Source organism: Chanos chanos, chromosome 13 (assembly GCF_902362185.1).
Source record: "Chanos chanos chromosome 13, fChaCha1.1, whole genome shotgun sequence".
NCBI classification, from domain to species: domain Eukaryota; kingdom Metazoa; phylum Chordata; class Actinopteri; order Gonorynchiformes; family Chanidae; genus Chanos; species Chanos chanos.
In genome coordinates this window covers 20368888-20385502 of record NC_044507.1, presented here as the reverse complement: position 1 = coordinate 20385502, position 16615 = coordinate 20368888, and the positions used below count along the sequence as shown (strand labels likewise).

The 16615-nt window shown below is 44.1% G+C and overlaps 1 protein-coding gene across 3 annotated transcripts; it reads right to left on the bottom strand.

The window, feature by feature from the left end:
* Window positions 1-836: 836 nt before the first annotated feature.
* Window positions 837-16550, bottom strand: rhot1a (ras homolog family member T1a). 3 transcript variants are annotated; one of them, XM_030789877.1, is made up of 21 exons: window positions 16204-16550; window positions 15045-15103; window positions 14714-14795; window positions 14584-14627; window positions 14414-14467; window positions 14221-14273; window positions 13345-13453; window positions 12459-12560; window positions 12197-12295; window positions 11776-11884; window positions 11266-11386; window positions 10710-10794; window positions 10113-10258; window positions 8975-9075; window positions 8758-8888; window positions 8383-8466; window positions 8167-8289; window positions 7677-7879; window positions 5401-5523; window positions 2209-2346; window positions 837-1052 (listed from the first exon to the last, which is right to left on the bottom strand). In XM_030789877.1, the coding sequence occupies exons 1-21, from the start codon at window positions 16238-16240 to the stop codon at window positions 935-937; spliced, it is 2121 nt and encodes a 706-aa protein (XP_030645737.1). In that variant the 5' UTR covers window positions 16241-16550; the 3' UTR covers window positions 837-934. The 3 variants fall into 3 exon arrangements, with proteins under 3 accessions (XP_030645737.1, XP_030645738.1, XP_030645739.1); XM_030789878.1 differs by lacking the exon at window positions 2209-2346; XM_030789879.1 differs by lacking the exons at window positions 2209-2346; window positions 5401-5523.
* Between the last annotated feature and the right edge of the window lie 65 nt (window positions 16551-16615).

The following is a 16615-nucleotide window of genomic DNA, read 5'->3' as shown; positions in this document are numbered from 1 at the left end:
TCATGGTGCTGTTTATTTGGAGGGGACCATTTTCATACAGCACTTGTAATACGACTGTGCTCCATTGGCCTGACTCCATAGAAACTCAGAGAGAACGAGAGAGAGCGTGTGAGTGTGTCAGGACTTTGAGTCAGGGAAGTTCTATAAGACACACAGGACTCTTATGAGTAGACTGTAATCAGGCTATGGGCCGTTTGTCCAGAGTAACTGTAACAGAAAACCACTGGAATAAAAAACAAAAACAACAAACAAACAAAAGAAAAAGCATCCCGTGAACAGTGACTGCATCACGCAGTGTCAGACATGATACATTCAGACAAACGTATGAGGTTAATAAATTAATACAGTCCATAATTCAAACCTGTCAAGAGCATATGATCATCACACACAGGAAATGGCTTTGTTTCAATGCTCCTCTCTTTGATTGTAGCGTACATGTGAGGAATTTCATCTTGGCTTTTGTTCACCATCACTCCATAGGCAAATGCAGGTACGACAGTATGTACATCTATAAACATAATATATAGTCTCTTCTGAACTGAACGCTGTGCTCTCATTGTGTTTCCATTATTCTCCAGTATGTGTCAAATCTTTCCAATACTGACTTGTGAAATCAACAGTGGCCATAATTAAGAAACCAGTGGCTGAGGTCAGATCAAATTAGCACCTGTCTAGACAAATCCATGGCATCTCAGTGCCTTTAACTCATAAGACAGTGGATGTAGGAGCACAGATCCAAATAAAACCCCAATGAAAGAGAGTTGGAAAAATGAAGCTTTTTTGTTAGTTTCAAATATATATATATATGTATATATAAAATGTCACTATCTATGACCTTCCAAAAGGGGAATGACATGGGTGAGAAGGGGATGGTAGGCTTTGTAGTTCTTTTGCCAGGGCAGCTGGGTTGTAGTCACATGCTTCCATTAACGCATCACCGTTGCTTGAGGAGAGCTTTGTACATGGCAAACCCCAACACCGCAAATACTGTGGCTCCAACACTGGCCCGCAACCAAAACGTAGAGTTCTTCAGATCAGCCTGAGTCATGTGCCTAGAGAGAGAGAGAGAGAGAGAGAGACAGAGAGAGACAGAGAGAGAGAGAGAGAGAGAGAGAGAGAGAGAGAGAAAGAGAGAGAGAGAGAGAGAGCGCGGGAGGAAGAGACATGACAGTGCATTAGTAAGTACAGTCTGTTATCTTCATTGGCTAAGAGGACAACACTAAACAAAATGGATGCTTCTGGAACAGCACTGTGCAAAAGTGCCTCCAAACAAACCCCCACCCCCCCCCAAAAAAAGTATCCATTTGGTTTTGTGCAATGATCACGTCTTCACAGTCAGCTATAATCTACGTGGGAGAGAAGCGAGAGACAGGAGCATTGTGGGATTTAAGAGGGGGAGCAGGGAGACGCAGCAGAGTGACAGAGAGCAAGCCTTCAGCAGGGAGTGAAAAAGAGAACCACACGCTGCTGAGCTCCACATGAGAGAAGCAAGAGAGAACAACTGAATTTGGGTAAGTACTGAAGGAGAGGCCAACGACACAGATCCAGAGCACTGCCCAGAACAGGTGTTTTAGGCAGAAGGACCATCAGGATCAGTCAAAAACAACACAGGTCAACATTGTGAACGATCAGACGATCAGGAGACAGTCCCACCCACAGAACCTCTTCCTTTATCTTCTGCTTGTGTGAGAACAGAATACGAGATGATTTCAATAGTGTAAAGCCTCCCAGACTCTGCCTTCACAGAGTCGAAAACCGTCAGAGCAAACCACTCAGACCACATCACGTAAACCAGCACCAGAGCACTGAAAAAACATCAACCAGTACACACGACAAGCCCCACAGTGACTAAGTCACTTTATACGGTCCTGACTCACATTAGCTGCGGAATCAGTAGAAGTTAAGATTAAAAAAAAAAAACAGCAATATTAAAAAAAAGAAAAAAAACAACAAGGACAACAAAAAAAAAAATCTGAAACTCAACCATAACAAAAGGGGTTAGAAGGGGAAGAAAAATACCCTGTGTGTGAATACTTTGCTTTTTTTTTTGAGTCAGAGTAGGCAACGGGAGACTGCAGGTGCCTGTTAGCTGCCGCGGTGCTCCATCCTGTTCATGCATGCACCCATAGCGTTTTCCTCCAGGACATGCAGCCACACTCACAGGGCAGCGCTCCACTCACCCCGCGCCCCAGGGAGGCTGGTCTTTACCTGGGCAGAAAGGGGTCAACGGACGACTCCATGTAGATCGAGTCTTCTACATAGCTGACTGCATGCACCTGGTGGATTAGGCTGGATTCCTCATCGGCCAGCAGAAACGCACCCACGTCCTCTACGAAAGGTCTCAACCTTACATGCACGCATATACACACACGTTCACGCGCACACACACACACACACAAGCACACAGTATGGCCATTTCACCAACCGTACCCCACACAGCCAGCCCAATACCCCAGCATAGTAACTACACCCACACTTCCCACTGCATGTCACGCACGCTCACACACACGCATGCATGCACAAGGTGGTCAGACACTGGACTGAGCCATATGCGCTGATCCATGGCACTGTCGACGTGGTGTATGTTGTCACGGAGGTTTAGTGGCATGCCATTTGTCTAGTGTTTATTCTCCTTTCATAGCACCAACAACAGTGCAGAACAGATAACAAATATGTCTTAGACTGGGCCGGTCAGCGTCAGCGTAATTATTATTGACCATGACCGTCTCTGCCCCAGCCTAGACACTCAATTGTAAAGTGGTATAAAATACTTGGCATGATGCTGGCATGACTGTTTTTTTTTTTTCTTTTGACAGATACAGTCACACTCCCCATCTTTAACAGAATACTGCCACCTGCAGTTCAGCCAACACATGCATGAAAACACAAACATTAGACAGCTCCACCTCTCATGAGTCATGGGCTGACAGTAAGCATGCAACACTGTAGTACTAATACAGGGTTGTCCAACATAATGTAATAATATTTCTATCAATATTAAATAATAAAGTCCTTTACTGACCAGTGACATTCCTACAAATATATTCGCTAAATTCCCCCTTTTTTTCCCAATTAGTTATGTGTTTGTCTTCGAGTGTGTATTAGCGGAGTCAGGAAAGGTCAAACACACTTCATTAAAGCCTGGCATCTTCCCTGTTGTCTGAGACTCAGCATCTATATCTTTAATATATGCATACTTAGAAAGGAGCACTGGACTCATATCTCACAGATCAGAGACATCGAGAGATCACCTCCCCAAAACATGCACATGCATAAGAAACATCACCTCTCACACACACACACACACATACACACACACAGCAGCGTCAACCACCCCACGATACGTATCGCTCAAAAGCTAATGTTCTACAGGGCCACGCCTTTCAATGCGTTAACCTTCTAAAGCTGGAAGAACAGCATATGTAAGACAGTCTTTCAACTGGAGAGTCACATAGTTGCCCATTAAAACGTGGCAGAGACCCCTGACAGATAAAAACATCTATAAAATCAAAGTGAGACGCCACCTTTGTTTAGAGGACAGTTCAGTCCTGCTCAGGGTAAGGAAGGGAAAAAAAAAAAAGCTGAACCCAGGTAGGAAAAGGGTTAATGTAAAAGAAAGAGAGAGAGAGAGAGTGAGAGTGACATGCTGTTAGCATGTAGTAAACACATGCAGCAAGAAAAGGAAGAGGGCCAGGGAAAGACAGGAGGATGGGCACCTACAGAGGAAAAAAACAAAACACAACAAGACAACAGCATGAAATTAAACGTCACAGAGGAGGGAGTGACAGTCTAATCAAACCATAAGGCAAAATAATAACAATAATAATAACCAAAAACCACACATTTTCACTCAGGGAAAGCATGTGTTACACTCTTAATGTTAAAACTAAAAGATGACAATAAAACACACACACACACAAAAAAACCACGTTTTGGGCAATTTTGTGAGCAATCAAAATTGTCCAAAGAGAAAAAAAAATGTGCGAGGTAAAAAAAACTGGTTTGAAAAAACAGAAAAATCAAAAGACCTCAGCAGGACAGTGAGACGGTCACAGAAAGCCCCCCTGCATTCACTGAATGAGGTGTCACGCACACCTCTTCAAAAATCAATCGTCATCACCCTGTAAAGGCAGCCAGGGGAGCCTTCTGAGAGGTCTCAGCCAATGGACTATGGTCTCAAATTCAACAGGAGAGGCTACAGTTCTCCCTAACAGAGCGAAAAAGTTAGTAAAATTCAAACAGATTTACCATTTGCATATCCACATCACAAAATTTAAGAAAGATTCCTTTTCTCAGTCAGCTCGTACTATCATTAAAAAATAAATAAATAAATAAAAATAAAAATTAAACAAAGCCTTTTAAATGGCTTTACATATCTGAGCGTTAGTTAGTGAATGAAGACATGCACAGAGTATGTAGAAACAGATCTGACTGGTTGTTTTGACCACAGGCTTGGTGCAGTGCAGTGCAGACCAGACACTCTGATGAACGAATCTGACATCACAGCCCCATGCACTTCCAACAGTACGGCGTCTCACCCACACACACACACACGGCACGTCAGAGGAGCGGTGACGTCATATTGCACCAGCACGAGCAACTCACATGCGTTTCCTTTAAACACTCAAAAGGCTTTTTCCCCAACTCCAATCCTTATTTATAATCCATCTGACCCAGTCAGACACACACGGGATGCACGGTTAGCACACGGTTACCTCCCTAGCTAGCCCAGCGGTAGGGTTAAACCCACACAGCGGCATCCAGGTTAGGGCTCGTTTGATTGGCTGGATCAGGAGACGAAGCGGCTTGGCGGGTAGTTTCTCTGGGCTGAGGTGAAAATGGGAGAGGGACCGTCATGTCTTATTTACATCAACACTGCAGCTGGCACTGAATAAGGATTTGGGAGCTCACTTCACTCATAAGGAGTCTGAGCTGTGCTCCCTACTCTGATGTGCGCTTTTGGAAGTGCATGGGGGTGTGTGAGTCAGGCTGGTATACAGCTGGGTTTTATGCGTTTGGGAAGTCACAACCTTCCTTTGACTGACCGTTCTGTTTACTGATCTCTTTCGTCAATCGCGACGATTTGACGGACAAACAACAACAGCGAAGGAGTCGAGCCTTAAGCCAAGCCTCCGAACGAAACGCAGGCAAAAACGATCAGTCACGACCGGTTCTGGAAAACAGGCCACCCGGCCCTGGACAATGTCACTGAATTGGGACTTTTCTAAGCTTGCACTGTGGATATGCAAGGCAAACCTGCCGGCTCTACGTCCTATGCAGACAGAAGAGCGTGTTAGGAAGCCAGGGGGGGGGGTGGTTGGGGGTTTACGAAAGTGTCACCTGCGGAAAGAGGGAAAGGGGGGGGGGGGGTGCGCTTTCACAGACCGTGAGTTTATAGACCTGTTTAAAACGGCAGTGACGAGCCTGGCCTTTACAGAGCGCAGCAGCTCTGAGTTGAGGAGGTTCTGACAGATGCAGAAGGTGCACCGGTTGCAGGTGCACATGCAGCGTAACTTGGCGTGACTGTGGAGACACACAGAGAAGAGACAGAGGGGGGGAGAGACAACTGGTCAGATCTGAGCACCACGCACGTAATCTGGCCCTCGCGTAATCTGGGTCCCCTGGCTGCGCCTCCCTCAAAAAGGCCGCGTGTCCACGGTCAAGCTCCTCTCCGCTCCTGGTGGGGATAAATTGGGCTTGGAGGAGCAGGGGTGCAGGTGGGAATGACACCGTGAGAACAGTTCAAACTCCAAATAAAGCAACTTCATTATCTCACGTAAGTTTATCAATTGAATCAACAAGGCTTATATGGCCAAGTTTGCCAGTGACATACAATACAATGTGGAAAGACTTGTTTGAAAAGGTGAGAGGTGTGTTGAAGTTCTACTCTAAAACGCACTCAGGGAGCACTGCGGACCGGACACATGAAGAGAGAGAGGGAAAGAGCTGAAGCAGAGCTAATGAAACGTGTCCAAAGGTCACGTGTGACACAGGACCACTCATATTCAGATGGAGAGAAACAGAAGCCTTTGTGGAGATGCAGTCAGCAGCTTTGTTAAAACAGCCTAAAATAAGAAACATTTTCCAAAATGTCATAAATTTAGTAAACGGATGCACAGCTGATGCAAATACCTAATTTCTTAAATACGAAAACATCCAGAGGATTGGAAATGGATCTCTGCCATTCTGTCAGCATATACCTAAGACTAATCAAAGTAAAGATCTCTTTAAAATGTGTAGCTATGGGTAACAAATTAGGCTAGAAAAATCATGCTTCTGAAAATACATAAACCCTTGAAGTATTAATGGAAATTTCGCAGGCTAGTTTTTTGAGAGTTAAGGTGTATGTGCGTCTTAAGTCTGAAATACTGCAGCACAATGGAGCGTTTTCCTTGCTTTGACTGGAACAGATGAGGTCTGAAGATGAAAGTGATCCAGTTTTGGCAGTGGGTGGAGGGAAAAAAAAGCACGACTGCTTTCAGCTGCATGGCATTTTCAAAACCACTGGCTGACAAAGAGAGGAAGTATAGACAGGCAAAGGGAACAACCCCCCCCCCCCCCCCCCCCACCCCCAAAGTTTTACAGAAAGGGGCACCACTACAAAGAAAAAAAAAAAAAGCAAGAAAGAAAAAAGAAATACAACATTGGGACCTAGCCATTCCAGGTCCGTTATAAAGTATGCTAGCCCATAGATGCCTTATTCTGTGTACATTACTTGTTTAACACATTGGGCCTTGTATACCGCACCCTTAACTGCATAGAATATTATAAATATTAAAGCACTGCTTTAATAATCTGGACCTCATGTTTCTTGTTTGTGCAAAATAAAAGGAAGGTCAGGTTGCCCAAATCTCTGCTTGGACATCCTTGTGGCATGAAACAAGTCTACAAGATGAAATTATATTGTACACGCTATACTGGAATTTTAATCTTCAGTTCATCTGATGTGCTGACAGCCATTCAGTCGACCTGAACAGAGTCAAAAACATAACTCATACATCTCCAGTACATGCAAGCAAAGAATTCAAAAGTTATACAGTAAACAATTGTGGTATTTTCACACTTAAAAATGTCTGTTTTTAACTGTTCCATAACAATGCCCTAATTATATTTTCAGCATACAATTCTCCCCATTCTGATACAAACGAAGATAAGAACTCTACGATCAGAGAACAAAAACCTGACCCCTGCCTAAAAATAAAACCCCGATAACAAATAAAGACAACAGGTGAGAAAGACAGAGCCAGAGAGAGAGAACGAGAGCCAGAGAGAGAGAGCCAGAGAGAGAGAGAGAGAGAGAGAAAGAGAGCCAGAGAGAGAGAGAGAGAGAGAGAAAGAAAGAGCGAGAGAGAGAAAGAAAAAGAGAGAGAGAGAAAGAAAAAGAGAGAGAGAGAAAGAAAAAGAGAGAAAGAAAAAGAGAGAGAGAGAGAGAGAGAGAGAGCCAGAAGGAGAGAGCCAGAGAGAGAGAGAAAGAAAGAGCGAGAGAGAGAAAGAAAAAGAGAGAGAGAGAGAGAGAGAGAGAGAGAGAGAGAGAGAGGGAGAGAGAGGAAGGGAGGGAGGGAGGAAACGGGCAGGCAGCCAACGGAGCCATGCAGGATCCCACGAGGAGCTGAGGAGCGGTGGGGGAGGGGGGGCTTACAGTCTCAGGGGAGGAGAGAGAGGAGGGGCGTACTCACGGGTACATGGCCATGGTGGTGAGTTTGGTGTAGATGTCTTTGCTGGGCGCGTCGGCCGTGTTGCAGGTGAAGAGCTGGGGCGGGTGCAGCTTGTGTTTCCTGCAGAAGTCGAGAGGCGAGAGGCTGTAGTGCTGACGGACCTCGTGCAGGTCGGACTTGGCGCCGATGATCATGCACGGCGTCTTGCTGTCCATGAAGTACTTCTGTGGATACAGAGGTCAGAGGGCGGGTTACAATGGCAAACAACAGCCTGACCCCAATAGCTTACAAATGCAACATGCTTACATAACATAATGTTTATGTGTACACAACTCTGTTACTCGTTCTTTGATGGTTCAGAATAAAATCTTCCATAGGAAAATCTATATACAGATAAATAAGCTCCTTACAAATGTGTGAGCATCACAGTTACACATATACACACATACTAACAGAGGCACACACACAGAGGCACACACACAGAGACACAGAGACACAGACACACACACACCTTATAGGCTTTGGCGCAGTACTCAAATGAATAGGGGTTGCTGATGTCATACACCAGGCAGACGATGTCACACGCCAGATCAGCCTCTGAGAGGAACTCAAAGTCCGGGAGAACCTCGTGAAGCTGAAAGAGAGACAAGGACCAGTCAGAACCGCCCACTGATCAGCACCGAGGCACGTCAAACAGACGGGACGGTCGCTCGCGACGTCCACTCACCAGCAGGTACTTCTCCTGGCCGTAGACGTACGTGGTGCTGATGCCGTAGTAGGATTTGTGTTCGTCTCGTACTCTCTTTTGCTTCTGTAAAACACAGAGAATTACACATTCAAATCACTCACAAATCATACAGTGATCCCCTCCACAAATCTCACATTAAGACTTAAGAAGGAAGGTGATTAATGAAAAATAAACTGAAAAATAAAATAAATATTGTGTCCTTAGATTTTCTGCTCTCCCAGCAGAACATACACATCCCAGACTTCAGGTCTTCAAAAAAACAAAAGGATCAACAAAGCCAAGAGCACTACTGTTTTAAAAACGAAGTGAATCTAGGGCTAAATTAAATTAACATCACATTGAAACTGCATTTACCACCAGGTTTCTACCCAGGAAGGCCTGAAGGAATCCGCTCTTCCCACTGCCGCGAGCTCCCAGCACGTTACAGCGAAACACGCTGCGCTGGGTCTGCTTCTTCTGCAGGTCGATTCGTTTGTTCCTCGTCACTGCAACGGGAAGTCTCCACAATTAAAATACACACACACACATTCAGACAACTAAAATACACAGATACACTCACACACATACAAACCTGTGATGGCAGCTGCCTGAGACTCTTGCTCATTGATGATGGAGTAACCAAGGTAACCAAGATACTCCAAACAGCGCTGCACATCCAGGTACGTCGTTAACCTGAGGAGAGGTGAGACCACACACCCAGTCAGTGGAAAGCCAAGGCCAAACAGATATGGGTTAGAGGTGTACCGGTTCACCCTTCTGTTCACACCTTGGTCTCAGGGCCAGGGTTCAGTTTGCATCATGGTTTGGCTTGAAAGACAACTCAACTAACTCTGAGCTGATGTTTTTCTTTCTTTTTAAATTAAAAGAAATTTAACACAAAAGGAACACGTTTTACGACAAACAGCAAAAAAGATACTTAAAAAATGAGAATGAAAGAAAACTAATCTTCAGCATCTTTTATTTCAAGGCTCTACTGTAAGAAAAGAAGTGAGAGAGAATGAAACTCAAGTAGCTGTGAGTCACAGTTATTTTAAGGTTCTCCTCCATGACAATGAGCAAAATACTGTATATATAAACATCCGTACATCTAAATTTAAAGCTCTTTTTCAAGAAGAGGACTGTAGGAAAATTAAACTTGATTACCAGTTATTTAAAGCTCTTCTCCTAGAATGTCAGTATAAGAGAATCACACTCGAGCAACAGCCCAGTTGCCTGAACATGTCATTTCAGCAGAAACAGAAACACATGACCACTGCAAAATGACAACTGCACTGACCCTCTTCAGATCAGTGCACAGCTACCTCCACATAAGAAAAGATCCCACTTAGAGAAGCCTAGAGGTCAGATCTACTTTATACGTTTATGTGGATTTATACATTCCACCATAAAATAATATAATGACACCATGTGTTTTGTTATTTAAAGGCAGCCGAAGTTGTCAGCGAAGCTGTTGTAATTTTCTGCTCAGTTAAAGCATAGCTCACTGCACGATAAACACCGTGTGTGTATTCTCTAACTGTGAGAGATGGAAAACCTTCCAATTCTGATTCAGCATCACATTTTGGGGGGGGCAACAACACATGCTCAGAGGCTGCTCTGAATCCTCTCCTGATTGGTCAGAAAAGCTCTTATGTAAACATCAGTCTGAAACGCCACCACACTGGTCATCACTGTGTGTGGTGTCAGGGGAGGGCAGGGGGAGCACTCACGTCCACTGAGAGAGGTAGCCCTGGTACGTGATCCAGCCCTGCTCGTTGGTGCAGACCGTGTTGTTGACATCAGGGCCCCAGGGCATGTAGGGAAAGACTTTGAACAGGTCCTTCAGTTCCTCTGGAGACAGAGCGCAGTCGCGGTCCTGAAACCCAGCACGTGCCAGTGTAAACATTTACAAACAAATCTCACGCACCCAGCAGTCAACACACAAAGCCTTTTTTTTTTCCCCACAACACCCCAAATGAGCCGTGAAACCGCAAGAAAATGAAATGACTTCAGCTGTGTGTTTCCTCTGTGCATTACGCTATGGCAAAGACAAATGGCAAAGCATTGTGCCAAGCCAAATACTACAGCTGCAGCACTCATAAACAGGGAGTTCAGGAAGAGTCAAGCAATGTTAGCAAGCATCTCTTTACAGGAATCGTAATCTGGAGGGATGAGCAAAATGGGTCTACTCAATGAAACCTTAATCTGAATTTATCCATCCATATGGAAACATAATCTGTTTTAGTGTCCTGCCTTGATTAGACTTACATAACTAACAAAAAAAAAAAGAAAAGAAAAAAAAAACCCAAAACAAAACATGAACTTACTTTATCATGCTTGTCAAACACACTCTGGAGAAAGAGATACGCGTTATGGTTGAGTTCTGTGGTGCAATCCGGAGGGATTTTTAACCTTGGGGAACAAAAAAACGTAACAGGTCACACAAAGGCACTCAGCTTAACTAGGTTACAGTCTTAAGGCTTGACCTTATGTCGTCTGGGCAGTTGAAATGAGTAAATCCGATTAATCAGCGCGGATCAACGCGGTGTGAGATTACGCTTGATTAAATGTAAACACGGGACTGAATACTTGATAAAAACCTGAGGGGTTTGGAGTCATGCGTGTGCTTTTAGACTTCCTTTTCAGTTTATATTAGATTATCTAAGTACGATCTAATAATATACAAACGGCACAAACGGTATGTGGATAAAGAACACAGGGTGTCATACAGAAACACGGCACGCTCTTATTGGACGGCATACGGACACATTTAAGACTTCAGTCCATGATTAGTTCATTTAAATGTAACTGGATGGAACGTGCTGATGTCATCGGTTTTGAAAATGTAAATTTGGGAGCCGAGGGGCGTACGGAGGTACTCACAATGGGAACAGGTACTCCTGGGTAAGCTCCAGGTCATCGTCGTAACCAAACCTCCTGAGTACGGTCCACGTGGTCTCGTGCCTCCCTCTCTGGATGAAGAGTGTGTGTAGGAACAGGAAACCTGGCAAGCAAAGAGCACATAGAAATGTTTCCACAGGTAAAGTAAACACACGCAGTCAAGCCAGACACACACACATGCTGTTTTCAATACCGCTAATGAAAACCCAGCACGCACTCACTCACCAAGTGCTAAAAGCAGCAGATAATGGTGATCAATTGACATGATTTGTCTAGTAGCGTTTACGCACAAAACATAGATTCATAAAAAAAGCGATTTGATCTTTTTCGTGGTCCGTGGTCCACCCCTTTCCTGCAGGAGTGTGAGGCTTAATGGCCAGTGCTGTGGACACAGCCTCATCTCAGATAAGTTTTCTGTGGAGTTTATCTTACACCACAATCAGAGAGAGAGAGAGAGAGTGACTGACAGAGGGAAATTCCAGGTCAACCTGCCTTTCAGAGTGAGACCGTTATCCTTCACTCCATCCGTCATGTTTTTCCGCACCACGTTTTTCACGTCTTCCAAGGCCTGGGGGGCCAGCGGCATGTTGAAACAGGTCCTCTGAGGGAGCAGAAAAGGAAAACAAATAATGTTATTGATTTATATTAACTGCAGTGCATCCGCATATTCTCTCTCTTTTTTTTTTTTTTTAGATTGAAGCGAAATCAAGCAGGGTGTGTTAGAGTGCTAATTAACAAACACACACAGATGTGTGCACTGCTGGGGGAGTCAGTCCCTTGTAGACTACACCCCAATCATGGCAAGTTTGCCAATTCAAAAAAAAAACAAAAACAAAAAAAACAAACAAACAAAAAAAAATTAATCACACCCAGCAAAAGCCTTTATAACCGGGCTGTACGAAAAGTTTCATACCTGAAAAAAATTGAGTTCGTTGTCGTTGAGAATACCATCGTTGTCCAAATCTGACACTTTGAAGATACGGGTGAGTGCTTTGATACAGGAAGGCTTCATCTAAGGTGGGGGGAGGGGGGAAGGGGGGTTTGCATTCAGAGCACAAGGAAAAATCACACTGTGTTTCATGTGTTCATTTTTTTCTGAACATAGTGACAGACTCACGTCAGTTTTCTCTCATTGCTGCTGAGTCAGCACACGCTGAATGGGAACCCTGTCTTACCTCTCTCTCCTCCGGGCAGTACAGCGGTCCCGTCGGGTGGAGAACAGCCTTCTGGGCGTAATAAAACAACTCAGAGATATTCTTCAGGTTTTTCGCCGAGCACTGAGAAAGAGCAAGGATATAATCGTTGTACATTTAGACCTCTGGTCTCTAACATCTCTGACCAGTAATAAAGAAACAGGCCATTACTCATACATTATGTGAATTCACAGTGTCACTTGGTTCAAATCATTATTCTGTTTTCATAGATGGGTTGTGTCCCTCTTATTTTCTCTTAAGACCTCTGTTCTAAAATAAAATAAAATAGAATAAAATAGAAATAATGGCAATATTGTGAAAACCTAAACCAGGCTTTCCACAGTTACGGATTAACTCAGACATTGAGGGGAGAGGAATACTGAGCACTGGCACCACCAACGCAACACCCCTAACGCACATAAAGGTGATGCACTTTAACTGAAGGGACTTCAAACTCTCCATGAATGAGGCCTGATTTAGACTGGCCCTCGTCCACACTCTGGAGTGTGTGCACCTTGCCACGTAGACCCAGTCTCCCCTTTTAGACGGAAACCAATCCCGCCTGTAGGGGATGCCTGGAGGACAGATCACATGAACCGCAAGAGTCCCTGCCAACGTCCTCCATGACAACACTACCTCTGAGCACATGCTGAGTGTGTGTGTGTGTGTGCGCGTGCGTGGAGCCGTGAACCTGTCAGATCTCTCGGAATGAATGCTAACTCAGCAACTCAGCATCAGACTCCCACCATCATACTACAGCTCCCTGTCCAACACCCAAAACCCATCATGTATGGATTTAATAATATAATTTCCATGATGCATAATTGTAAGGAATGTGGGTATGCCCTGTTCTGAGTGTCTGCCTTACCTCCACGCAGGTTTCAATGTCAGAGTACTGGTTCATGATTGGCAGAATGGTCTCCATACTGCTATGCTCCACCAGGTCCGACTTATTGCCGACCAGGATCAGCGGTACCCTACAAAGACAACACCACTGCATTATTGATGTGGTCGGGTCAGACTGATGGATTGACTCTCGGTTCATTTCCCTGACACTTTAATTGGTTATTTATGTTGATTAACTTTTAGTCTACTACGTCTAAAGCCATTCTGAAGAGTGATTTAGTACGCCAGTCATGTCAGTGTTCATACTGCCGTCATTTTAATCTTTTTGCTCCTGGTTCCAAACCCGGCTTGCGTAAAAGATGCCCACTGGCTTATCTTGCTTTAAACAGCAGTAAACAGCACTGCATAGAGATGCAGATGTACCCTGAAGAGCTCTCCGTCGTGTAAAACAACCAAACCGCCGCTTTCCATTGGATACACAAAATTACTGAATTATAATTCAGCACGCCAAACCATTCAACCAGCGAGCGAACCTGCATGTGCACTTCTTATGTGATGTGTTCATATGGTCTCTTCCACTATGGATCATCTACCAATCATAGCCATGTTTCCTATTGTATTCTCAGACTTAACTGACAGCTCTGTGTACTCTTCCACAGCTGTAGCGTTAACAACTGTCAAACATGGCTGAATCTTTCAAAAGGGAGTTTCATTTGTTCAAGGGCACTCCGTAGAACTTATAAAAACGGAGCCAGATTAGTCTCTTTCCTGTCTAACCCTATGTTTGATTCTCTCGGAGGACATACCAATAGGTTGTAAATTTTCCTGATTAAGCACCATCCCCCCCCCCCCCCCCGCCCCCCCCCCCCCCGACATCCCTCCCCAAATAGAGCCACACCTGCTGTCTTTGTCTGTTCTGTCGTTAATGAGGGGAATCCAATGGCTGGTAACCTGTAATAAAGATACACACTCATGAATCACTCCCGGGGCAAGGTTTTCATTCAATAACTACTGCGCAGTTTCAGTCATTCAATAAATCAATATCAGCAGAGCATTTAAATAAGAATATAAACAGAGCAGGGATGTCCAACCTTCTCAATGGACTTCTTGTTGTTTACAGCGTAAACTATGCAAATGACATTTGCCTGCAATGACAGAGAAAAGTCATCACACAGAGACACACAGATGAACTCAAACTCATACTAAAGAAAAAAGAAAAACAAATAAACAAAATGACAAGAACCAGAGATAGTCATCTCACCTTAGAAATCTCTTGGTACAGCTGCTCATCTGACTGCTCTGCTTCTACACAGTCGAGGATATGAAACAACATTAGCTATAAGGAAATCTCCACAGTTTGACAAATAAGGTTGTGGCTTACTAAGACCTACCTGAGTAGTCCACAATGTGTGTGGGTACTCTTTCAGGTGTGACGTCTGCAGGAATGGTGATCTCCTCAGCTCGGGGAGGAACCTTAACACACAACAATACACAGAGTGTGTTCATGGGAGGAGGTGTCTGACCCATGTATGGGCTGCTCCCCCATCACACAGACACACACTATTCCCAAAAGACTTTCTCATGCTACTAGATGTAAGTATGTACTGCTATAGACTTTATGTAAACTGCACAAAACATACAAATAAACAAGAAAAATCAGGGCTTAAAAATAATAACTAATGACAAACACTTATGAAAAGGTACGAGTTAAAACGACTCTACCTCATCAGGGAACTCCTCACTGACAAGTGACATAATCAGGGACGTCTTCCCAACTTTGGCTGTGGAAATAAAGTGAGTTTTGGTGAGGAGTCTGATATAGTTCTATTAATAGATGAAGGCTGCATCGGACCATGTGAAAACAATCTAGGGAGAAGGTGCAATGCCTCGCGACCATAAGGGCGATAAACCGTTGCCAAGTGTTTTCAGTGAGATCGGATTATATTGGAATGCTCGTACACTGACCGGCTGCCGTTTGAAACGCAGTGTGGCCTTCATTAATTGGCCAAATTGGAGTTTTAGATGAACAGAAAATACTGTCGGCAGAAAATAAAGTGGGAGCTTTTTATCAAGAGCCGTGTTTCGTCTGGAGGTGGTGCTGACATTGGGCAGTATAAGCTGGGCTATGTTGACATTCACACATACCATTCTGTCTGCCCATCCAAACCAGATCAGCGCCACAGAATATGAGGGTACAGTATGTAGGGCAGTCAGCCCTGCGACCAAATCTGTTATTAATAGCCCCAATAAACACACGAGACGGTGATACAGGAGGGGATCTGGATAGATATAGCGTTAACCAAACACAGAGCACATCAAGACTCAAATCTCATTGATGTACCGAGTAAGATGTCCTCAAGGAGAGGCTAAAAACGAACATTTGAAAAATGCATGCAAAAAGTGTAAATACTGATAACTGGTCATTATATCGTAGTGCTGAACATATTTGTTAATCTAAACCGAGTGTTGATGAAATAAACTGTCAAAGTACAGCATTGGAAAGAACTGCCGCATATTTATAACACAGTATCAATCCGAACATTTCTGGGTGATTATCAAAAGGGTAAACCCCTCTGCAGCTCTAAAAATAGAAACAAAATATTACCATGGTCATTAATAAAACTGCTTCTAATGTAGCCTTCATTGCAAACTATAAGAGGTCTATATGGCTCCTCGGACTGAGTGAATTGCAGTGTTATGGATGTTTAAGAGTAACAAAAGAAAAATTAGGCAAATGGCTATATGGAGATGCAACGAACCATTTAAGAGCTCATTCAGTAAGATGCGCCAACATAGGAAAGTTAGGTGGTCTCTGAATTCATGCCCGCAAATTATGAAATGCCTGGGTTATAAAACCAAAGCTTGAATCAAATCGACTTACGTTCCCCAACAAGTAATATCCGTACGTCCTTTCTCATCGTCGACGCTATTTCGAATCAAAAACTAAATGGAATGAATCTTTTTAGTATCATATGTTCTTCTGTGCGGGAATTTATCTAATGACAGGCCTGCGCAGTTCAGTATGAGCTGTGTCGGCGCTCTGTAGGACAAAACGGACGGATGAGTTTCCCGTGAAACTGCGACCGCAATTTCTTCTGGCTTCGTGTCTTGAACTGTCAGCCGTGACTAGGGGCTTTGGTAAATGCAGACTTCATTCACCTACAAGATAAGTTTCCTTGTCTCTGAAGTCATGTTTCATGACATTTCTGCTAAGCATTTCAAGCGCATGCCAAAAACGTCCGACCTCCAACGACCGGTTTCTACGGGTCACACAAATGGACAAATTTAAAAAA